The sequence below is a fragment of the Fistularia commersonii genome, chromosome 10 (assembly GCF_037954325.1).
Source record: "Fistularia commersonii isolate RoL2024-O1a breed Wild chromosome 10, RoL_Fcom_v1.0, whole genome shotgun sequence".
In the NCBI taxonomy this organism is placed as follows: Eukaryota; Metazoa; Chordata; class Actinopteri; order Syngnathiformes; family Fistulariidae; genus Fistularia; species Fistularia commersonii.
The window spans coordinates 11,917,397-11,941,853 of NC_141293.1; the positions used below are offsets into that span (position 1 = coordinate 11,917,397).

The window sequence follows — 24,457 nt, forward strand, 5'->3', positions numbered from 1 at the left end:
TGACTCGTGATCCGTGACTGCAGACGTCTGCGAAAAAAAAAAAAAAACAACAACCTTTTTTCTTTTTTATTTAAAACATATTTTTTTTCGATCGTAACGATGCAAGCATCTTTCCTCCATCCGGCCTGTTGAAAAAGTCATGTTTGAAAACATTTAAAAAAGTAAATTATATACAAAAAGACAAAGGTTCATGTGTTCATTTAATCAATTCTATTGCTTTAAATAGATCTCGTGTGATCTTTGATCTTTGTGTTTCAAAATAAACATAAATAAAAATATAAATATTGATAGCAGCGAGTCAGGGATTATTCATTGAAAATGTTATTTAGCACTTTGGGAAAAGATACAAATAGATTAATAATTTGATTTATATCCAACCACTGGGGAAGGGGTGGAATAAATTTAGCTAGCGCCAGACAGAGTGATTATATCTCAGCCTTTTTTTTCCACACTCAAAATAAGGTTGACCTTTTTGGTTTTTGAGCTAACTGGTTTCCTCTCAGTCGCGTCCTTCCGAAGCCTAAACCCAGTTAGATTTGCTCTCAGAGCTGCGATCAGGTTATCAATAATCGACTTGGACCGGTGCAGATATATGGTGTTTCTATATGACGTGTGAATGAGCGAATGTTACGTGTCTCTGTGATCAGGGATCGGCTCCAGGGTGCAGGACGATGAACGAATGATGCTTATATTTTGCAATCCCGCCCACAGTAATTCCCTCTCCTTTTCAGAACTGGAATAGTTTTGCAATTGATCGTCCAAGCGATAATCGAATCAGTCCTCCCGATATTGGTAAATAATCACGTCGCGTTCCAGGTAATCAATATAATGCACGGTCGCGGCTGATTGGCTGTTGGACTGGCTTCCTGGAAGAATGGAAGAATGTACTTCCTTCCAGCGTTCAAACGGCCTGTTTTGAACGTGAAACTCGAGAATGAGAAGAAAGTGGTCGCTCTCTCTAATCGGTCTCTCACATCTTAATATATCTTGTGAAAAATAAAGCAAAACATTCCTCTCCTGATCTTTCTGTTAAACTTTCAAAATCTCATTTTTTTTTTTTTGTTTTCTTCCCCTCACAGGACAGATCCCGCATTCCAAGTTTATGAGTGGAAAACTTTCCTCTTTTCCCGACCCCATTGTTTTCCTGCGCAACACATGTCAACGCATCCCGCCTTTTCCCCGTCATTCCGGAGCCGCGACATGCGAATCAAAGGACGCACAGCCGGCTAATTTATATCTGCCGTCTTGTAAATCCTCCGCTGGATTGGAAAACGATGGCGTTCTGAACTTTTGTCCCCCCTCCTCTCTCCTCCGCCCCAACGATAATGTCTGACAGGCCCGGGAAGCGAGCGGCGTTTGCACGCAGCTGCTCAGCCTGACGTCTGACGTCCGGCCGTCAGTGCGCATCAGATACTGCATTAGTCACATAATCGGATTTAATCCTCAGATTCTGCTCTTTCGCTTTAAGCTGAAACACGCACATGCGCAGACACACACGCAGGGCTTTAAGGCGATCCCAGTTAAACACCAGTTGTCAACGCAATGTTGTCATTTTGATTGTTTTATTTTGGAGCGTCTCCTTCCCGGGTATCTGATGGAACAGAACGAGACCTTCTGTGTCGTATTTGGAACGGGGACGGAGACGCGCCGTACTTTCCTTCGTTGTGTCATTTTTTGTGTGCGTGTGTGTCTGTTTGTTTCAGACTTGCGTTACAGTGTTTTCCACTGGTTTCTAACGGATGACGCGCGGCGCGAAACAAAGCCGGGGTTAAAAAGAAAAGACGTGTTAAAGCAGACAACGACCGAATCACAGAGGCGGCGGCTGAGCGGCGTTCGTAGCGTCCACTCCATCTGAACATTATATAATTATACTTTTGTGTTTTGACCTCTTTGGGCCTCCGAAGATCTCGACCCCCCTCCATCCCAGGAGATGTGTCGTTTATTGATGTTGTTTATTAATGTCTCATCTTCATGGATCCGTGTCCTCACATTTAATATCATTGGTGAACTGGGCTTCCTCCTGTGTGGTTGTGTGTTTGTGTGTGTACATGTGTTGCCGCAGTAATTTTCAAAACAAATTTATCTTTTTTTTTTTTTAACTGGAAATATGGATGTCATAATATCGGCGCTTTTGGACACTCGTTGTTCCCGAAGTCCGAGTGGAACCGGGAAAAGGAAGGAAGGCTTTCAGATTTCCACCACGGAATAAATGACAGACTAATCTCCAACTTCAAAACTGAGCGGAGGGTTTAAAAGCTCTCCTGAAATCTGCTCGGTCCAGGTTCGCCGCGCTCAAACGTTTTATTTTTTCTGTTTTGGGTGGAGGGGGAACGAAACTGAGCCCGGTTGCATTGTTTTCCTGTTTCCACGGTGACCGATTCGCCAGGTTCCTCCCTAGTTTCGCAGAACATGCTTCTGCAGGAGTGCACCGGTGAATCTGGTTGCCGGCTCCGGTATTTCCCCCCGGGATGCGGAGCCGCTCGGCGGAGCAATCCACGGGGAAAAACCGTGCAGATGTTCGCCATCATCCCCCCCCGATGTGATTGAAATGGATGCGAGCCGGTGGCCCGGAGACACAGGCTTGTCCTGAGGCAGCCCGGCGTATTGGTTTTGGAGAACGAGACGGAGCGTCGGAGAAAGGAAGCTCCATCCTCTGGCAGGACAGGCTGTTTTTATGTGCTGGGGGGGGTTCGGGTTAGATATCCTGTTTAAAAAGAAAGATGCAGCGGTGGTGGTGGTGACGCGGAGAAGGGGGGGGTCGGGTGGATGAATAAGCTTATGGGTTCATGGAAAAGTTCAGTCCGAGCAACTGATTAATATATACGCCATGAGTGATGGCGTTGTGGTGAATTGGGTTTCCTCCAAAATGTCAGAGCAAATACGCTCAGACCGGTGTTTGTCAAGGATGTTATTTCCTGGATTTAGGAGAAGCCATCTGGGCTTCGAGATACCAGCCGTCACATATACGGAGTGTGTGTGTGTGTGTGTGTGTGTGTGTGTGTGTGTGTGTGTGTGTAGGTACACATGCATGACGGCAAAAATTCATACATGGGCTGGTTCCTCATCGCCACATGTGCGTCTTTTACTAAAGCCTCCGCTGTAGTTCGTCTTCAGATCTCCTGACAGTCTGCTTTGCATGAGCTTTAAAGAGGAAAAAAGAGAGAATTGGCGTTCCTACACACACAGGGCCTGTTCAGTTGTTGTGAAACAAAGTGGCTTTGACCGCGATTCCCAGCGCACAGCTGCAGGGGCCCGTTCACGCCTGCGCTCTGCCAGGTTGCCGCAGACCCAGAGGCAGCAGACCCAGGACCTCGGACTACTGTTAGGATGACTTCCTGGACACGATCGGCCGACGCCGCAAAATCACAAGTTCTTGTGGATAGAACATGAATTCGTTCGCTCATTCATCCATCCATCCATGCATTATCTATCTAAACAATGATCCGCATAGAATGGCTATGTTGAGTATTTTCAGTGAGAATGTGACTCACACTTGAACCTCGCCTATCGTCCCGGCTCAGTTTGATTCAAACAGAACTAAAGGATCCAAACAAGGAACTGCTGGCTCCGGGACCTGCGGCTACCTGCCAGCGTGCGGACGCGATCAGAACACAATTGACGATGCCAAATAGGCTCCTATTGGAAAACAGCGGGCGTCCACCTTCCTGTGAGGCTAAATATTAAAGTCTTTTATTGATTTGAGTTTCGCCATGGAAAAAAATTGATGGACCCTTTTTATGCCCTCTTTGTTTTTATGCTTTCTGTTATTACCCTGGGAACTACAATGTCTTCGTGACATCATTTTTATGAAAGAAAATTGAGTAACTATATTTTTCCTGCCAATCAAATGTGTTTCATAACTACATGTGCATGTGGTTTCAATTTTCACATAAACATTAGGATAATGCAAACGTTAGCGCCACTTAGCCACAATGTTGCATGGCGCCTATTTGTCAAATGACGTGACCCCGCAGTTTCGTAAAGGCGGGGTTTTATTTTGTCAACATTGCGCGTTTCTCCCGATGATTGGCTCTCAGGTTGATAGAAAAGTCAGTCACCGTAAGAAAAAAAAAAAGGGAAAAAACTCAGCGGAGCCTTGACATCCGGACTCCGATGGCTCAATGTGGCTGTTTTGATTGGCTGTCAGTCACGTCTAGGGCTCGGAGTCGATGCGGTCGCATGAAAGTTGCAGCGGGCCAGCGGGTTTTTTTTAATATTGCGAGGATGTGAACTCTATGTCAGACACACATCTTTAACTCGGTGCTAAACTGAATTTGCACTGTGATAAAACTGAAAAAAATAATAATAAAAATAAATGATGTAGTGCAAACTTATAACAGATGTTACCTCGGGACACGTTTGGTATCAAGGACATCGAGCGCGCAGGCTTTACAAATATAGACCCGGCGGTTCCCTCGTGAGCAAACGCTTGACAACGACGGCGAGGAAAAGCTCTTTTTAGCAGGGAGATGAATCACGCTGCCCTCTGAGCAGCTAATAAAAACACTAGCGGGAGCAGAAGCGCCAATATTAACAAAGTAGGACTCTTTTTTATTTGAAATTATTCACCTTTTACACACAGACAGGTAATATACACAAGCTGCTGTGGTCCCGCTGGCCCCCAGACATAGTCAGTGACGATGTGTGCTAGATATCGACTAGGATGACTTATGGTTGATGGTAAGCTCACACTCACGCACGCAAACGCGCACACACACACACACACAAACACACACGTGCGCTGACAAGCACACATGGGACATTCACAGAGAGATATGCAAGGACGAGTACGGAAAAGGAAACACACGTTTTTACGACACTGACTCTAACCATCTAAACACGGTCTAGCCATCTAACGTGGACGTTGACAGAAGGGGCTTAAAGTGCATACAGGAACAGAGGAGGAGGGGCGGGGGGGTCAGGGCCCGTCCCGCTCTTGCGGCGGCCTTTTACTGAACAGGGATGGCGGCGATCCCCCGCCGAAGCAATGTTTCCTAGTGCCACGCTGTATCTTTCCAAAAAAAAAAAAAAAAAACAAAAACACAAATCCCTACCTTATCTCACCGCAAGCCGCCTCGCGTCGTGACATAATGACACTGCATAGTTCACAGGGGGACGTGTTGTACTTTATTGCGGCATAATGTGTGGCCAGGTTCAGTGTCCGCCCTGGGTGGGGTTCGAGGGGTTTCGGGGGGCTGCGCGGGAAAATTAATGTTTATGGAATTCAAAAATAAAATCCTATGTGAGGAATGTTTCTCTGGTAAGGTTTAGCTCTAAATGTAGGTCGGCCCATTGGAGGTCGATCGGGGTCGGGGTTCGATATCCCGGATGCATAGATGGAGCTCGACCGCTGACTCGACCCCTCGGTCCGGTCCCGTCCCTCCACGACTGACTTGTCTGTCGCTCGGGGTCAATAAGGGGAGAATAAGACCGGCGGGTGGGAGGTCCTAACGGGCCCCGGGGCCGGGCGGAGCAGGGCCGCCGGGAGGGTCTGCGACTGGAAGAGGGCTGGCGTCGGGGCGTGGTTGGGCGTGTGGTTGGTGCGGTGTGTGAAGTTGCCGTTGATGGCGGCGGCGGTGGCCGCCGCCACCGCCGCCAGGTGAGCAGGAATGATCTGGGAGGCCAGAGGCTGGCACTGGCGCTCCTTCCCCAACGTCAGCTTGATCTAAAAGGCAGAGACAAACACGTCGGTTTCTTTGTGTTTTTCCCGAATCTTCATTCCCTGCGTTTCCCGCCGAGGCCAAACCCCATCTTGACAGTGGACACACAGTTAAAAGTACAAGACGGCCACGGAGGCTGTCAGCGTGTTTGACGAACGGCTGCTTTCCATTGGATCCCTCCGCGCTGTGGTTCGGTTCACTCGGATACAGGGAAACTTGCTTGCGCGGCCTTAATTATTAGACTGTTTTCCCTTCTATCATGTAAAATGCTTCTCCCGCCGGCTGTTTTCGTAGAGACAAGTCTTTGCCCACGGGAGTATTGGGGTCCAAGCAATTTGGGCTGAAGCCTATATCCTACCTGTTGATGGTACTTAGCTGGAAAAGGTGAGGTTTTGTTTTTACTTATCTTCGGCGGAGACTGGAAGCCGAATTGCGATCAGCCCACAATTTTCTGCAGACTGACGCCAAAACATCGGTATCACAGAATTTGTTCTTATTTTGCACAAGAAGACCTTATATTTGATTTGCAATCAACTATAAGCCTGTCTTGAAACTTGTCTTGCCTGTCTTGTAAAATAAAAATAGACTGGAACAGTCTAGAAACAGACTTTTTGTCTATACTTGAATTCTGTTGACTCTGAATCCCAAAAAGTGACAATAATTCCCCAGGCTCTAATCTAGTTTGGCTTCATTCGGTTTTCTTCAGGTGAGCCGTATGGCTGACCTGGTGGTCATGTGACTGTCGATCTGACAGCCCAGCTCTTTTATCATAAATAACATCAACACCGGTGCGCTGCAATTAGATTCTTTTAAACCAAGAAGTTGTCAATTAATCACAGCCTTTTTGTGGCAACTGGACTTCAATTCAGGTCAAGAGACAATATGTACTCCAGTTTGTTGTCAGACATGGAAACGCTCCATCTTTCGTCAGGAAGTGGAGTATTTAAAGCGAGTTGGCGACTCTTCTATTCCCTCCTGAGAGAGGAATATGCCACTGCAGCCAAGCTCGCAGGCTCAGGGATGCAGGAAACAGCAATGCAGCATCTGATGCTAGGAGCCAGAATTTGGGGGATTGGATGTGTACTCAACTCCTTTGGGTAGATTCACCTTCACGTGGGCATGATCAGAAGTCATGCAGACAAAAACAAAAAATTAGTCTGTGCACGAGAATCTAACGCGCAGCAACGCGTCTGTTAGCATCACTCAGAGCGAAGGTTGGCGGCGAAGAAAGGCAGACGGATGAAACAGGAAGCAGCCCCCCCCCCCCTCCACGGTCTTCCAACGGCAACCTTAAAAGGGTGAGAAGGTCACCGAAGTGATCGGGCCTAATCTTCTGTGTCAGTAATGGAAAAGCAGCGCTCTTAGGCCATCGGGACGGCAGCCGCCGTCATGGGCCATCAATCACTGACTCGGGCATCGCAACCTTACGGGAAGCATTCTTTACTCGGCGCTCATCAGAGAAGCTCCTCTCCGTTAACTCAGTCAATGATGGGTTTCGGAGAAAGTCGTTTCCCCCCTGCCGGCAGACGCCACGCTGCGTGCAGGAGCGGTAGGAGTGATGGATGCCGCTTTGAAAGGATTCCAGAAGACGGGGAAATCAAATTCTCCTCTATCTTTTTCACGACGTCGCTCCATGACCCGCCATTTTGGTTTTAGCTGGCCGGCGGCACAAGAGGGTCAGAGAGCCGGGAGCGGAGCCTGACCCGCACCAGATTCCATTTTACCGGCAGCAAAACGTCCCAATCGCCGTTTCCTGGATCGTGCGTCATCGCCGGTTTGATATTTAAGCCGCCGTTCAATGTTTTCTATTATTGGAAGATGCTGCACTGAACTCGGACGTTGAGGGAAAAAAAAATCGGGTCTCGGTTAGGTAACGGCACAGATCACAACCGGCAGCTTGCCCACGTCCGTGTCCTGAACGGAACATAAATCCAACAAATAGACGTCTCACGATTTATCTGTGAAATTCCGATAACCGATCAAATCACCTGACGTGTCAATGACATTAATTTTTAGAGCTCCTGTTACAGTGATTAATGTTGACATTAACTAAACTGGGTGCCAGTGAATGAACTGAAGGCGCCTTATTAAAGGACACTGGACGATTCTGGGGGACTTTCTGCTGATAACAAAAGAATTACCGGATAAATGGATTTTTGGTATCACTTATACCCCAAGATACTAAACATTTTCAAACCAACAAGCAGCAGACGGGAGTGATGGTGACGAAGGTAGGAAGGTGACTCACCGTCTGTTTTGTCTGGCCTTTCTGTGGTTTGCTGTACGGACTGTATTTGGGTTTTGCAGGTTTCCCCGCCGCTCGGTCTTTGTGACGCCGGCTGCTGATGTGCTGGAAAAGAAAACAAACAAAGAAAAAACTGAACACTGGATTAAGATGGCGGCTTAAGACGGGACTAGTTGTTTTGTTCATTCGTTCATCCATTATATGTACAGCTTGGGTGGCCGGGGAGGGGCTCGAACTTCTGGGCGAGGTTCAGGCCGGACCATCGCCGGTCAATCCAGCTCACATTCAGAGACAAATATTCATTCACATGCCATATAGAGACACACAACCGTTTATTCTCTCATTCATACATCATATAAAGACATACAAAAATTCACACAGACACAGGGAGAACATGGAGACGCCACCCAGGAAGGCCTCCTGTCAGAATCCAACCAGCGACCTCCTTGCAGTGAGTAGGAACCATTAACTTCTACGCCACCCTGCTGCCCTTGTGGAGTTTTTTTTTTTTTTTTTTTTTTTTTATTTCTCTGATGATGGAAACCTAATTTAAAAATCACAGTGACATCAACTTTCCAGCTGATAACATTTTCCAGGCCGAATCCCCGTTCGCTGTGATTGGATCTAAAAGGGCTGGTAGAATCATTTCAGCTGTTCGGTACCATATACGTACAAACGCTGGCAAGTCCAGATACGGCAGATGTTTTTGTTTTTTAAAGAAAACAGTGGGAGTTGTCATTGTTCCCTCTTTTTTTTTCTTCTTTTCATTAAAAAAAAAAAAAAAAGAAAAAAAAAAATGCAGTTGATGCCAGGAAGCCCGGCCTCAGGCCCCGCACCATTTTGAAGGTAGATAGCTTATCGTGTGCTGGAGTAGGAACCTGACCAGATGACAGGGGGGGGGAGGCTCCTGTCTCAAGGCTACATGGCGGAGCCACACAAGGTGAAAATGACACCAGCAGATTATATATATATATATATATGTCTATAGGCTTGAAGCTGAGTCTACATACAAATATGGCAGTGAGTATGACTAAAGGTACGTTTCCAGCCGGGGTCTCAGTTTGGATATTTTTTTTCGTGACGCCGTTTTTTTTTTTTTTTTTTTTTTTTTTCCCACTAAGAATCTTCTCTGCGGCTTCTGAAGTCTTCGATGGCATGAAAATTATGGCAAAAAAAACAAAAAAACAGATTTATTGGGCTTCAAGCTAGAATCTTCATAAAGGCATACTTAAAAGTTCATGCGCACACACACACAAAAAAAAAAAAAAAATCAAATGCTCCAAATGAGCGAAGGCAATGAGAGCCAGTTGTTTTGCAAGAGCGAGTTGTTTTGCAGGCTCTCTCTTGGCTCCTTGGCCGTGTTGTGGCAGATGCTGATGCAGCTTTTCCTGCAAGAGTGGCAGTGCATGACAAAGACCTCAGACTGGGAGGGGGGGGCTTCGCTGTGACAGCAGCACAGCGGGAAAGTGGGGGGGGACGGGGTTCAGCACTGCTCCCGCTGTCGACTCACCTTTTGTATCCAAAAATATTCCCTCGCCGCTCGTCCCGACAACAAGATAAATCTAAGTAAACCGGGTTGTCTACGGGGGCCTCTGAGGTGTCATGGCGCTACAAACTAGGAAAAACAAAGACGGGCTCGGAGCTTTTCCAGGCACTTTCATCTCTAACGCAGGACAAATCAGCCGTTCCAGGTTTAGAGATACGGTGGCGAGGAGGAGGAGGAGGAGGAGGAGAAGGAAAAAAAAAATTGTTTACCGAGCAGCTGCTTGAAAACGGGGGATTTAGCGTAACCAGATTATTACAGTCCGTGTTAACGCGTTAACCTGGTTTATCCGCGTGGCCATGCTGCCTGCCGTGCATGTAAACCCGGCGTGAGCCAAAGAAACTAAATACAATTTCAGATTTCAGCTCATAACTTTTTCCCCTGTCAGCCGTATTAAACAAAAAAAAAAAAAAAATGCCAGCCAGCACTTCTGAGTAACAGATCCTTCAACAAGCAGCATGTTGGGTTCCATGAATATGTATAGAAGAGATAGGGGGGAGTGTCTGTGTTCGGGAAACGGTGCTCCGTGCCAGGTCGGTCTGTTGGAAACGCTCTCAAATGAGGAGACAAAACGACGATATGTTTCAGAGGATTGGACTCCGCCTGAGGGGTTCGAGGAGAGCGACTCCGAATGCGGTGTTTTTCACCCGCGACGGCGTCGGATCCTGGATCGCGTTGAGCCATTTTCCATCGAAGGGGCTCCATCAGCGAGTCCTAGTAGGTTGGAACCGGGTTCTCCTGCAGAGCCGAGGCCTCAGCCCATGCTTTAAGGGACGTTTCTATAGTTTTCAACCCCTTCAGCAGGTGTCAGGATGATTGATATGGAGCCAAATGACAGCAATATGTGTAGTATGTGGGTGGGGAGGCCTTCTTTTTTAGCTTATTATCGTGTCTGAGGAGTTCACATAAGGGAGGGGGTTGTGATCTGGATCGGCAGGATCACGTGACGCAAACACGGACGCTGTAATGAACCCGGAGACATGAAGCATCAGGCGTTGTTGCAAATGGTGGAATTGCATATGTGTCGTCAGGCATCATGTAAAAAAAAAAAGGGGACTTTGATAAAAAGAGGCTGTTAAACGCTCCGGATTTGATTCATTGGGGCCTCGCAGGAGCCCGGGGTTTGAATCATTTATCTCCATCCAAGCGGCCAATAGCTGAACCAGATGTCGCTCTTTGGACCCGCAGTGAGGAAGATCGGACAAATAACCAACACGTTTTTGGATCATGAGAAACTCCCAGAGCCAGGAGACAGGCTGCTGCAGAGCAGCACTATGCTAATGTTAGCTGGGTGCACATTGACGACACACTACACAGCGGTTTTAGAACAAACAGAACACTGGAGATAAATGTCTCCGCCAATGCGAGCGCCGCGGACTCGTCCACCTACCTGCTTGAGCTGCGTCTCGGAGTTGACGTGCACGTCGCACGTCTCACAGTAAAACGTTTTGTTCTGCAGGCCCGTTGACGACTTGGAAGAGGGAGTCAGTTTGCTTTTGACCCCGGGACGGGGAAAAGACTTGATGGATCCGATGCCGCTGCGGGCCTCCAGCATGGTCTTGTGCTTCGTGCCTGGGAGTTGAAACAAGGAGCAATTTGATTTTACTTAACAGACAGATACTCTTTAAATACATAATCTCGGTATATTCTTTCGATACCATTTCAGGCGTATGCGAGTGTGTGTGAGTGCATGCCTTTTTATTTTCATTTTGAACTTTACGCCATCACTTGCTGATAAGCATTGATATCTTTCTGCTTTTTGGATGCTCTTTTTTTTTCATTTTTAAAATAACTTTTCAGGCACTTTCATGCATGACCCAGTCTAAAAACCTCCTTCAGTCACAGATCATGTGCATCCCCCAAGAATGTGAAACCAGTGAGTAAACTCAGCATTACAAAAATAAAAGGATAATTTGTCCAGAATAGTTGAGAATCTCTCTCTCTGGATCTCCGTGCCCAGGGGCCCTGTGCATTCCTGGGCCATGCCTGCTGTCTTGGAAAGAGCCAATCCTGGTTCCCCTTTGCTTAATCTTAGGTAACTCTAGATCCTGTTTATGCCTCCGTGCACTGGCATCAGGATGTGGCTGAGAGGAAATGTTTGTTCAAAACATACATACCCTGCAATGTCTGACATACCAGGAGAGCCACAGCACGGGCTACCCTCAAATGGCATTTCCAGAATCTTCTATCCAGGAGACTCTAATCATATAAGAGCGGAGTGGGAAAATACGACAGCGATGTTCGGGAAGGGGCTGAGAGAACCTTTCGAGTCGATTTTTATTTTTAATACGGCGCCAAATCCGACGACAAGTAGAGCAGGTCTGGATCGCCGCTCTTTGAGATGATCTACAGAAACCCAACATTCCCCCATGAGCGAGCACTTGGCCGCTCCATGTGGGAAGCCTTCTGCTTCAACCGATTGGGGTAGAAAGAGAGAAGGGCAGCTGAATCCATTAGGGGAAAAAAAAACAAATAATGCTTGAGGAATGTCAGCGTGCTGCAGGACGGATACACTCCGACATATAATAATAATTAATACTTTATTAATCCCTCATGGGGGAATTCGTACTCGGCAATTAACCCATCATGTATGAACGGTGAGCAGCTACGCCAGGGGAGCAGTTAGTGTTGCTCAACAACACTCAGACACACCAGGAGGAGCTGGGAATCGAACCAGGAATGCGCTACCTCCTCTTCCACGCCGCCCCGATCTATATATGGAAACTGCATTTTTTTTTTGAGGATGGGCAGAGAACTTTGCTAGCAGTCAGAACAGCATGACAGTGTCTGACGGTTAAACAGCGACGCCTTAATGGGGATGATCACGATGATCTTCTGCTGGTTCCGAAGAAGAACAAATGTTCAGACAAAAGGCTCGAGGGCCATCGCAGCGGGGACAATGTCAAGGCAGGGGCACCAGCAGGGGGCAACACTAATTGCTACTTGATTTGTATTGAACTTCGACACAGAGCCGCCCCCGACTGTGCACTGAGCTCCGAAAAGGAGCAAAATGTCGAGCGGATCCAAGTGTCAATGGTGACGCCGCGGCGGCTACGTCCTTTTGCGACATACAGCTCACACTGAGGAAGAGGAGACCCTCACCGCTGTTATGAGCCTCCAGCTGCGAGGCCGAGTTGACTGCCACCTTGCAGAGCGAGCAGTACAGGAGGCGCCGCGCCTTCTCCTCCTCCGTCTCCGCGTCTGCCTCCCCTTCCTGCTCCGCCTCGCCGTCCACGTCGGGCTCCGAGGGCGAGCGGAGGCGCGCCGGCCTCTCGTCCCCGCCGGCAGCCGAGGTGGTCTCCGGGGCCGGGGTTGACGGTGGGGCCGCTTGTGTCGGCGTCAAATGAGTCGTCTGCGGCGCCAGGGGTTGCGCCAGTCTGAGCACCGGGGAGAGCGGCAGCGGCGCACTTCCAAGGACGCCATCTGTGGAGAAAGACATATATAGAGAGGCAATGTTTTGAACCACATCACTCCATCAAACCCTTTTACAGTTTTTGATTTATCAACACAATTTTTCAACATAATCATTCCAGCATGTGCAAAGGGGATTGTGTTCTCCCGAAACGAGACAATCGGCGCGTGGTGTCGGGGAGTTTAGCCGAGGCGAGGGGGGAAGCGGGATAGCATGCTGATAACTGCACGGCAGCCAACGCATCGCCAATCACTCGTCCCCGCAGAAAATGTGTCCTTAATAGGAAAACTCGACGTGCCAATATGCTGATGAGTTACATTGCAAGTAAAGGAAGATATTCCTGACCAAACACGTCTGTCACCGCCAGATTTGCATGACTGCCTGATGTACTTGGACAGGGGAGAAGTTTTCCTCAGAGCTCTCCAGCCAGAAACTCTCTCGTACTGAGGAGCAGCTGAAAGGGCTTTGTGATATGTAGCGACGCGAAAGGCTAAAATGTTTTCCAAAACCTCGCTTTTTGTTGCCCGCAATTAATCAGAAATAGTCCAAGAGGTTAAAAAAACAAAAAAAAAAAAACAAAATAACATACTTCACACGAAGACATTTTTTTGTTTGATGTTTTGTAGAAAGGGGAAAAATAACCTTGGGTCGGAGGTGCTGGAGAGCGCGAGTGCTTTGTTGGTTTTAAAAACGTATCTCTCGCTTGGTGAAAAAAATAATCCTGGGTGTGGAGCGGCTGACTGCGCTGCTGCTCAGCGGGGTTTATTCTAATTTGAGCTTATTGGACGTGGTTAGCAGCACGCAAGACAGCGAGGACGTCCCTGGTTTGGGTCCATTTGGGGCCTTTCTGTGCGGAGTGGAGTCTCCATGTTCTCCCTGTCTACATGGGAGTCCTCCCACAGTCAGAAAACATGCAGGAGATTGATTGGAAAAAAAAAAATCTTCCTGTTTGCTGTTTGGGTTAATGGCCACTTCTGGAAATATGTTTTCATTTAAACATATTGAACATGACATCGCCCAAAACTAAAAATGTCGTTAACAACAGCTTCGCAGCTACTTAAAGCTCTCATGTATCCTCGGAGGTGGTGAAATGGGCGCTGCAAAACAGGTGGAGCTAGTTGCCAAGTCTTCCCGTTGAATAACTAAGTAAATAAAACCAGCACCGCGGAAGTTTATCCACAAAACATGCAGAGTTCAGGCACAGACCACACAGAGAGGAGAGTTGTATGAGCAGCAGCAGCAGCAGCAGCAGCATTCTGGAAGCTCCTGCCACCAAATCTAACAGGACCTGCTTCCCGCCGCTTTACACAACGTCATGGCTGCTGCAGAGCAGACGCCGCCAACGCACACTTCAAAAAGAGGAAATTCTGGTGGCTGTTTCTCGCTGAAAACACAGCGCCGTGGCTGCAAACGCTTCACACTTCCTGATTTGGACAAACAAGACCGTGGCTTTATGTTGTTTTCTCTTTTCTTTAACAGATGTAATTTATTCATCTTATCCTAGTTTTTCCACAAAGCTTTACTTACATGATGGATTAGAAAAAAAAAAAAAAAAAACTTAAATCCGGGCAGTACGGTGGCGCGGTGGTTAGCGCCTCACAGAACAGAGAGAAGGTCCCTGATGGATTCCCACAGGGGGCCTTTTTTGTAAGTTCTCTGGTTTCCTCCCACAGTACAAAAGCATGTTGGAGACGTGTAATGAGAGAGTTAATGAGCATATAGGGGAATGAGAAGAGGAATGGTTGTACGTCTCCATATGAGGCTCTGTGATCGACTGGCGACCGATCCACGGGGAAACCCGCCTCTCACAGGATCCGGCACCCCCGCACACCTGACAACAGGATAAGTAGTATAGATAATGATTGAATTAATTCCAGTATTTTAAAATCACTGCATGTTTATACACCTCGGAGTCCACACTAAGGTGCTTCTCACTCTGGATGTTAAAATGTTGCTGTTTTATCTGGATTTTTTTTACAAAACTGTAACTTAACTTGGTCAAACGTATAGACGTGAGAGTGAAGCAGGCCTGGGGTTGAGCTGTCTTCAAACACGTGTTTATGATGTGCTGAAATTAATTTGTGAGGTCAATGGACTGAAACGCGCGTATTTTCAGGACAATAAACCCTTTAATTGCCCCCCTGGAAACCCACACTTGCTTATAATTCTGGACATGCGGGTGAAGCTCCAGTCCCGATGAACGGGACCCGTCCCGATAAATCCGACAAAAAGCGCCCCGACCTGTGTTTACGATAATCGAGCGGCCGCTCAAAGCGGAGCAGAGGATGGCCTCCTTTTCGCGGGATTCGGGCGGATTAGCCGATGGCCGACGTAGGTCAGATCTCATTGATAATTCATATGAAGAGCTGTTGAGGGTTGAAAGACACACCTTCTGTTTTGTGGGGGAAAGACATCCATCGTGGGATCGATGCGTTTATCCATTAAAACAACATGGCATGGAGGGAATACGCCGCCGCATTTACGAAAATGAAATCCCGCCTTTGCAGAACCGACCGATCGATGCCGGCGACTCCTGACTTCTCCGCACTCCCGTGTCACGAAATGAAGATCAGACAGCCAGGAGAGTAAATCAATAGTGAATTATGTCATGTTATTTTTGTCAGCCATTATGTATGGCCCTTATTTATCCCAACGATCGTGTCAGCTCAGCCCACCCACGCCCAAAGTGCTCAAAGTTACACAGCTGCCTGCTTCACCCCTGCCAAAAGGTTATAAATATATCAGAGGTGGGAGCGGGGGGGGGCGTGAGTCTGCACAGAGCTGCTGGTGAAAGGAGGCATCCTTTACATCTGAAGACTCTCAGAGTGCTCCTGGTGAAAGCCGGCGTTTAATAAGCCTGAGCTCTTGCCGCCGATTTCCCCCTGAGCGCTAACTCACCGCGCGAAAAACCCAGATAAACGTATGTAAATGCATGCATGCACGGCTGATTGTTACTCGGCTATTTCGCTGTTTGTGAACCAGTCCATCCATTAACCTTTGAAACGGGTTTGAGGCACATTTATATTTGTTGACATTCCCGGCCTCACACGGCCCACCGATTCCAGCTATGCTTTAGTATCATTTTTCTTTTTTAGCACTTTTGTGATATATCTGCACAAACCAAAAGCAGCTAGCTACAACTAGTGAGCACCGAAAGAATGTTTAACAGCTTTGCGGCCCTGGTGAACCGAACCCATCCAGATTGAGTGATAAATTGGGTTAAATGAAATCATGAAGAAAACATACATTTTTCTTCAAGTGCATAACATTACCAAGCTGATGAAGGTCAAGTGAACGAAGGGATATTGTATGTTGTAAGTATTTAACTCATCGGCAGGGTCTTTTTATGGTTCCATAGGAACTGATATGATTTAGGTGATTAGTGGGTTTCATAAGCCAAACATATTAGCAGTTACTTGTACTTCTTGCGGACTATGAAGCAACTGCTCAGCTGTTTTCTTACAAAATGGGCACAAACAGAGAGAAATGGACTGACGAAGATGTCCAAGCTCTTCTGGCCTGCTATGCCATAGAGGGGTTTTCAGAGCTCGCAAAATTTTGGCCAAAATAAGTTCGGAGTTAGCTAACAGCAGGGATCTTCACACGGCGGAACAGAGCAGGGATAAAATAAAAACACTTTAAACAGTCTAATAGTCCATTTTTATTATTCCTAACATGCAGAACATGGATGCTGTGGCAGCTTCGCTCTCCATGTTTACATTTTCTTCGCTCGGGCTTGTTTTTGAGTTTGGCGCTGGAGGTGCATGCTGCAGATACTCTCGTCACAATGGCCTCCACTCTGGTCCCTTACTGTCGGTGACAATAAAGTGCTAAAAGGTTCCCCTGGAGCAGGGGAGTTTCTGGAAACCAAATTCAAGCTGGATGGTTCTTTTAAACTTCCTGTCCTCATCTAATAGCCTCTATCCTCATTTGGAGCACAAAATGCGTGAATGCACATCCTTAGTTCCAACATGCAAACTCCAGGCTTTCACATCGAGGACCCAATCCTTCACAAAGGCCCTGCATTTTCTCTTTCCTCGGACTGAACGGACCATCCGGTAAATCGGCGTCATGATGGAGCGTCGCCGCCGGTGCCCTCGCTGCGCCTCGGTCTTTGCAAATTGAATATTTGTAATGACGGCTCGCGTGGTAAGTGACAGCCTCGCGGCTGAGCGGGAAATGAAAGCGCGTGCTGGAGCTGAGCCTCCTCTCCTCTCACTCTGTCGCGGCTTGCTTTGCTGCGACGCCGCTTTGATGCCGTCTGCTGACGGGATCTGTCCATCACAGGGCCCGGTGCCCTTAAACAAGGACGCCCATTGATCACAGCGCTGTTGTAGCGGCATTGTGCATCATGCACGACGTATCTCATTCACCTCCACCTGCGGGCGGATGCGCCGACGAGCACACGCTGCGAATGCCTGTGGACCGAGGCGAGGAAGAACATCTGGCACCAAAAGGCCATTATTACAGGCTGTTACACACAAAACCGCGGCTGGAACTTTTACTTGGAGCTGCGGTCTGTGGCAGCGGCCTCTTCACGTATTACTTGTTCGCGATTTATGTTCTGTTTAATTTGGGTTGAGGTTGACCGTAGGCTACGGGTGGGAGCCAGAAAAATCGACACTGTTAATCCCGACCACATTCTTCACACGCCGCCATACCAAAACAAAAGGCTCATTAAAGACAAAGACTTTGGGGTTGGTGTTTGACTCAGTCAAGTGAAGCGCCTGTGCAGAGGCTCCTGTCCAAGATCGTCCTGTAAACGACCTCTGCGTACATCGCCGTACCCGTCATACCCGCGCCATTACCTCAAAACAAACAGTCCGCGAACCCTTCGCGCCGGAGCCGACCTTGTCGCTCCTGATGAATAACATTTACGCCACCGGCAGGACGCTGGCGACCTCTTTGCTCCTGCCCCGCAATTAACGGCCGCCCCTCTCCGGCCGGCGCCGGCGTGCCAGTCATCACTGCACCGTCGTTCTCACACCTGCTTCTCTGGGCAGCTTTTCAGGCACCGTGGTTTCGGGGAAAATACGAGCGAAAGGTTTTGGCGACAGCGTGAGCCAATGGGATAGTTGTTGCTCTTGGCTGACGCTGTTAATGCGAGAGAGCAGAAACAAACGCGCCCACAGGATAATTTCAGATTGGTAATCAGAGGCACTTTTGCTGCTGTGCTTTTATTTATTTACATTTTTTACATGTAAAATCAAGTGTCATTCATTCAAACTAGAAACAGGGGCGTAAAAGCACAGTGGCTTGAAAACAGCCACATAGCCAATCATCTGCTGCTTTCTCGCATCGAAGGTTGAACTGGGTGACTGGATTATTTCCCCGCAAAATGTTTGGCGTCGAGGCGGCACAGTGGTTAAAGTTTCCGCTGGGAGCGACCCTCCTGTGAGGAATCTACATGTTCTTCCCGTGTCTGCTTGGGTTGGTGAATGGTATTTTGTTTCTATGTGACACATGAGTGAGAGGGCTAATACTTGTATGTCTCTATGACTGACTGGTGTTGGTCCACGTTGAACCCCTCCTCTCGCCTTAAGGGAGCTGTCGGCTCCAGCCCCCGTGACCCTGACCGCAGTATCATGAATAAATGATTAATTGAATGACTAAATGTTTAGAGTAGATTTGGTATTTTCGATGGATTTTGAAGTTGAAGTGGGTTTGGTGGCAATATAGACTGAAAAATGGCTGAAAATGACCGAACAACAACTTGAGCCAATCAGATTCTGTAGTAAGGATATTTGATATAATTTCTCAAAGCGGCGTCAATGACTGAGATGGAGTTTCCTAATAAGAACTTAAGAGGCCTCTCAGAAGAGTCGAGTCACTGGATGAAACCTCAAGTGAAGAAATTAAAGTCAAGTTGCCATGACAATAAGATTTTGACGAGAATTTGTTAGAACATTTTTTCAAGAAATACCCAAAAGCCTCCCCCGATAATCTGCGTCAGATTTTTAGTCGTCACCAGACTGGCCTCCTCTTGCTTTGAGACAAGTGTTCTCAGGATTTTTTTCTCCAAAATGTGTGATTTTCTGTCCTGTGTCCCGCTACGCTAACTTAATTTTTAATCTGTGTATTCACCGGGGGTTTGGTCTATTAGCCGGGAATTATTTCTGTTCCCCCCATGAGGTGTAAAGTATACACTTCTGAGGGGTATAATCGAGTGTGAAAGTGATTTCTTTGAGAGAAGGCGAGGCCGGCGTCTTATCAGGAGCTTATCTCAAGGTCCACTGAAGCTTCTTTGGTGGCGTCAGCCGGCAGATACGGTAAATAAAATGTAGGTTGGTACAAAGAGCTGCAGCGGGGCCTTGTGGCTGCTAGGAAACCGCTTTTACTCCTGACTCATTTTCTGTTGTGCTTTAAAAGGCATTGTTGAGGGTTTTTTTTTTTTTCAAAATGCATGCTTTCTTGTCAAGTGTTGGACGAGGGTCTGGAGCTAGGAAGCAATTAGCGGCAATCAACTTTGGAAGGAGAAAAGAAAAAAGCTAGCTCTGGCAACTGTTCCCATTACATCATCCACGCATCCAACTCCTTCTAAAAACAACGTGTCGTTTTTCTATTCCTTGCTCACGTGGAGATGAAAAACGTGGGTTTGCGCTGAGAAGGGTGAACAAGAAATGCAGGTATGGAAAGCATGCGATCAGGAACAAGAGGAGAGTTTGTCATTACATGCACGGATGCAGATAATAATTGACAAATGCGCGATGGCTATTGTCTTTCGCCTCAGTCCGTTCTGACTGCGACTGCAAAAAATAGATCTTCATCGACATGTCGCCGCCGTTCTGGAAAGGATAATTCTGCCCCCGGCTGCCGAGTCCGTGCGCTGCCGTCACACTACGTGAACGGATGTCAGAGGAAGGGAAAAAAAAAGAATAAACTGTGTGCAGAGATGAACCTGAACACTGCAGAGAGGAAAGCGGAGGGCTGCGTCGGTCAAAGCCGGTCTTGTCTTGAACAGCGCACTTTATGGTAAAGACCTGAGTCCCAGGGCTCTCCGTTCTCCAGGGGGCGCGGCTTGATCTACCATCTTGTCCCCGGCGTCCACCCTCGCACTACTAGTAATCGATCATTTGTGTCCGTTTCCCACGACTCTCATGCCCTCCTCTGTCTCTATCACACTTTTGCTTTCTTATCACTCTTTCCTTCTTTCTCTCGCTTTCTACTCTGACCGGTCGAGGCAGAAGGCAGCCCACATTTTTCCTCACTGCTGTCGCCGAGCACTCGCTCAGCACTCGCACCGGACAAAGTTGGGTTTAGGTGTCAGATCAGGTGCCGTCTCAGCACAATCCACGACTTCACTGCACTATTAAACCAGGGCGAATCCCCTTTCGGGCACGCGTCGTCTTAGAGGGGCAGCGTCAGCATCTTGTTTTTATTTAGGTGACGCTCAAACTCATCAGTGGACCCTCATGGAGCTTCCTGCTTCTCAGCCTCCAGAGCGACGGATCAGTGAAACAGTCAACTATGGACTTTCTATTCCCTTGAGAGAAAATAATAGCTGTGCATTAGCTCAGGAGGGCCAGCATAGAGAGAGAGGAAAAAAAAAAAGAAGGGAGAATTCGTAAAATCCCCTGTACTCATGTTGGACATGAGTTTCTTCCTGTTTTCTGATTTCTAAAAATTCCACCGCTGAGAAAATTCAGAGCCAAAGTGTGACAACACTCTTATAAACAAAATCAACTCCTGGCTCCGGAGCGAGAAGAACAGCGAAACTAAAGAGTTGATTGGTCTTGCCTAACACTGGTACTTTTTTTTTCGTTCGGTAAGTGGCGTAAAATGTCTGAATCGAGGGCCGACCCCCTTTTGGTAGCCAGATGCACGAGCTCGGCGAGATTACACGCGCTGGAAAGCAGCAACACCAACGCTTGAGCAAAGAAAAGCAAGAAACAACATGTGCCGTTGGATCTCCTGCAAGCAGGCGACGCTCTGAACTCCCGATCCGGCGCCGTGAACAGATCCCGTCTGTGACTCGAACATAAAACTCCCCGTGATAAATGTGATGGTATGAGTGATGAACAAGTTAACAGAAACGAAGGGCCCGTCCAGCAATTAAAAAAAAAACCAAAGCGCTGAGCCATTAATCCAAAAACAGCCGTAAATTTTGTCATGTAACCTTCTCTCGACACCGGCCGACCCTTTTATCCCCCGGAGCTTTACGGCCGCCATCCTTCCGCCGCCGTGAATGTAGGACAGTGAAACGACAAACCCATACCCTTAAAGTAGAAAGACGGCCCGTAAATGCAGCGTGTTTGACTATTTATTGACTAATCAACACAAAGGGCGTGTGTGTGCTAAAGCCTGGCCGGTGTCAGTCGCACGTGTGTTTGCCCTTGCGTCGGGCCGAGTCTATCTACTGGGGTGCCATTAAAGAGCCATTTGCCGTTGGAAGGGCGGGTGATTAAGGTCTACTCTGCCCGGGCCCGGGACGCCCGGCGCTCCGGGAAGCCTCCAGTAATCCATATCCCAAGTCAGCGTGACCTAACTGGCTCTGCGAGGACCAGTTAAGAACTCAATCCCCTCTCATTAATGGAGGTAATGACTGTGATCAATCTCGCCCGGGTTGTGGAGGAGAGACGGAGGGGAAGACCCGGAGAGACGGAGACGGAAAAGTTAAATGAAAGTGAAAGAGGCGTTGGCGGGCGAGGGGCAAACTTTTCTAACAATGGCTCGGACGTGAGGGACGTGAGAAGGTGAGGGGAGAGATAAGGTTGGACGGGAGAGCCGAGGAGACGGACACAATTAAATGGTGAAGGCGGAGGGGCGGCGGAGGCAACAAAAGGGGGGATGAAGAGAGTGACGGATCGAGGCGGGTGACGTCCGCCTCTCCTCCATCCTCCATTTGTACCTCAGCCTCTCCTTTGAGATTCGCTCAGGCGATAGGGGGGGGTGGGGGACACCTCCGCCCTCGCTCCACCGTCCTTCCACTCCACTTAGGCTTCCAGGCGATCAGAAGGCCTCCCCGGAGCTCTGATTACCTCCCTCAATGAAAACGGATTAGGGTCTTTAATTAAAACGAGCGGGCCTTATTACAGACTGTCACAACTTAAAGGACAGGAGTCCCTCATGGCACTTGAGCGGCGTCAAATTTCAATCTACAACCACACACACTCACACACACACCCTTTGCTGTATTCAAATGAGACAAGTCACGGTTGAATACAGTAGAAGATTGATAAGGTGAGACATTTGCATTCACAAATACACGCTGGGGAGGGGGGGAGGGGGGGGCGGACATTATCTCAAGATGTCCACCGGCGGCTGCGGGAGTCACTTAGTCAGTCAGTCAAGTCGGCTGCGCTCCCGCTGATTTATCTGATTTGGGATTTTATCCGAGGGTGAGCGTTCCGCGGCTAATTTCCTTCCATGTTTCTGTCCCAGAGCGCTTCGCAGGAGGAGGCCGTTCTCGGAAGCGGCCACCTCCTGTTTGTTACCCCTATTTTTTTTTTCCTACAGAACATAACAAAAGCTGATTTTCTTTCTATTTTTTACTCCCCGGCCGTCGACGGGGATCCGAGGATGGGGTGGAAAAAGCCAGAGCCGGTCTCCAGCCTCCCCGCAGTCGTCTCCGCCGTGCAGCTGCTGTCAGTGCTGGCATGGCTCCCCTGACAATCTGCTCTTTAATAGCTAATATCAGGGTACATTTCCTCGGGCACTGGACCGGAACTGAGAGATGGCGGGCGATGCTGTGGGCATTTCTCTCTACCACCGCTCTCCGCGGAGCTGCTGTAAGGACGCACAAACACACACACACACACACACGCACGCTTGACAGGCGGCAGCTGAGTCATTCGGCTAATCTATTCCGTCTCCCCGTGTCCAGCTGTCCATCTCCAAAACACACACACACACAGACACATACACACATCGGAAACTTCATCGGGCGGTTTTTATTTTTCAAACCGTGATTCGAGCATTTATTCTTCCCCAACGATAGCTCCTCGGCACAGACAGCGAACGCACCGCGAGAGGTGAAGGGGACAAATTAAATCAAATGGATCGTCAAAGTGTGCCCCGTTTTCCATTAAGATGCGGTTGCATCCTTCAAGGGCCTCTTTCGAGCTGCGTTTAACTGGATATAAATCAGTAATATTGTGAAAGGTCCTGATACATCGTAACCATATTGCATACTCATTAGATAGTCACCTTTCTATAATCTGCTCGTTTTCTGGTTAAATGTGCTACATTTTTTTTAAAGAGCTAAACGGCATTAACATTATAAATATGAATAAGCACAGATGAGAACTGATAATGGAGGGAAAGGAATCAGAATAATTTAAACAATATATACCAATGAATCTGTGCTATTTCTCATATTTTCATTTGATGAATTAGCCTCCTTTGTTTGATTCAAGGTGATTCTGATGGCACTGTATCGCATGCAATCACCCACCGCAAATCAAACAAAACACCCACAAATCCCGCTGACCTCGGCTCCTCACCGGCGCTCCTGATATATTGTCAAACACTTCAGCCCTGCAGATAAGGCAAGAATCACCCGTTCGCCCGGACAATTAATTCCTCTGACATCTAAGTACATTAATATTCATTACGCGTTGCAGTTTCTGACAATAATGCTGTGTAGATGGGGACGGCGAGATGATGTAGGAATATGTCGGTGAGCTTTTTTTTTTCCGGGGCCACAGAAAATGATTAATCCATATTTGTCTCTTTGCTTATGACAGCGTGCTGTTTAAGGTCTCCGAAGTCACTCGCTGTGCATAATGTGTTTACCGTTTCTCCCAAAGCTTGAAGGTATGTTTTAATGTCGGATTGGCTGCAGAATCCATTACGGCCGAGCATCTCCGTGCAGGTGCAGTGGGAGGAGGTCAATGTCTGAATCTCACCTTCCCTGCCACCTACTTACAGTTGTGTTTAAAAGGGGTCGGCAAAGGCCCCGGCGCTCGTGATGGAAACTTTAGATTTATCGCTCTCTCACATCCCACAGTGAAATACAAGCAAATATCTGACCGTTTGCAATAAATTTTCAACTGATCTTGCAAAGACGGCGCTGGCAGGAGTCACAGCACCTTGCATAACCGTCTTTTATGTCCATTCACTTATTGTCAATACTGCTTATCCTGCATTCAAGGGCCGTGGAGGTGCTGGGGCCAATCACAGCTCGTCTCACTAAATCACACATTGCATAGCATTTCATTAAAGTGCTAATGCTCAAATGGCACAACAGAAGCGATGCACCTCTGTAATCACATGACAAGTGACCTCTGTGTTTACTGGCCTTGTTCGCGGATTTATTTAACGGGTTAGCGGGATTATCGAGCCGTATCTTGACTCTAGATGGCAGCATGCATATTAAAATGCTCATTGCCCCATCATCTATTTTAGAGCCTCCTTTTAGTGAAAATAGCAATGGTAAGACTCACAACAGCTAATGTTTGGTTGACTTTGGTGTCACTGACACAATCATGGTGGTCCAACCTTCCCCATCTAGATTCATACCTGAATTATCGTAATTTCTGGACGATAAGGCGCGACTTTTTTCACGTAAACAACGATGCGGCTAATATATGGACTTATATATATGGACTCACGCCGCTAAAACGTTTATCCTCGTCACATCGGACCGAAGAAATGAC

At 47.8% G+C, this 24,457-nt stretch overlaps 1 protein-coding gene across 2 annotated transcripts in view; it reads right to left on the minus strand.

Moving 5' to 3' along the window:
• Positions 1-4,530: 4,530 nt before the first annotated feature.
• Positions 4,531-24,457, minus strand: part of znf385d (zinc finger protein 385D) — a 92,853-nt gene continuing 72,926 nt past the window's right edge. For both annotated transcript variants that reach the window (XM_086153779.1, XM_086153780.1), the window contains 4 exons: positions 12,551-12,871; positions 10,839-11,020; positions 7,909-8,010; positions 4,531-5,665 (listed from right to left, as the gene is read on the minus strand). In XM_086153779.1, coding sequence (XP_086009905.1) covers positions 5,411-5,665; positions 7,909-8,010; positions 10,839-11,020; positions 12,551-12,871 — 860 coding nt within the window. In that variant the 3' untranslated portion in view covers positions 4,531-5,410. The remainder of the gene's footprint in view (positions 5,666-7,908; positions 8,011-10,838; positions 11,021-12,550; positions 12,872-24,457) is intronic.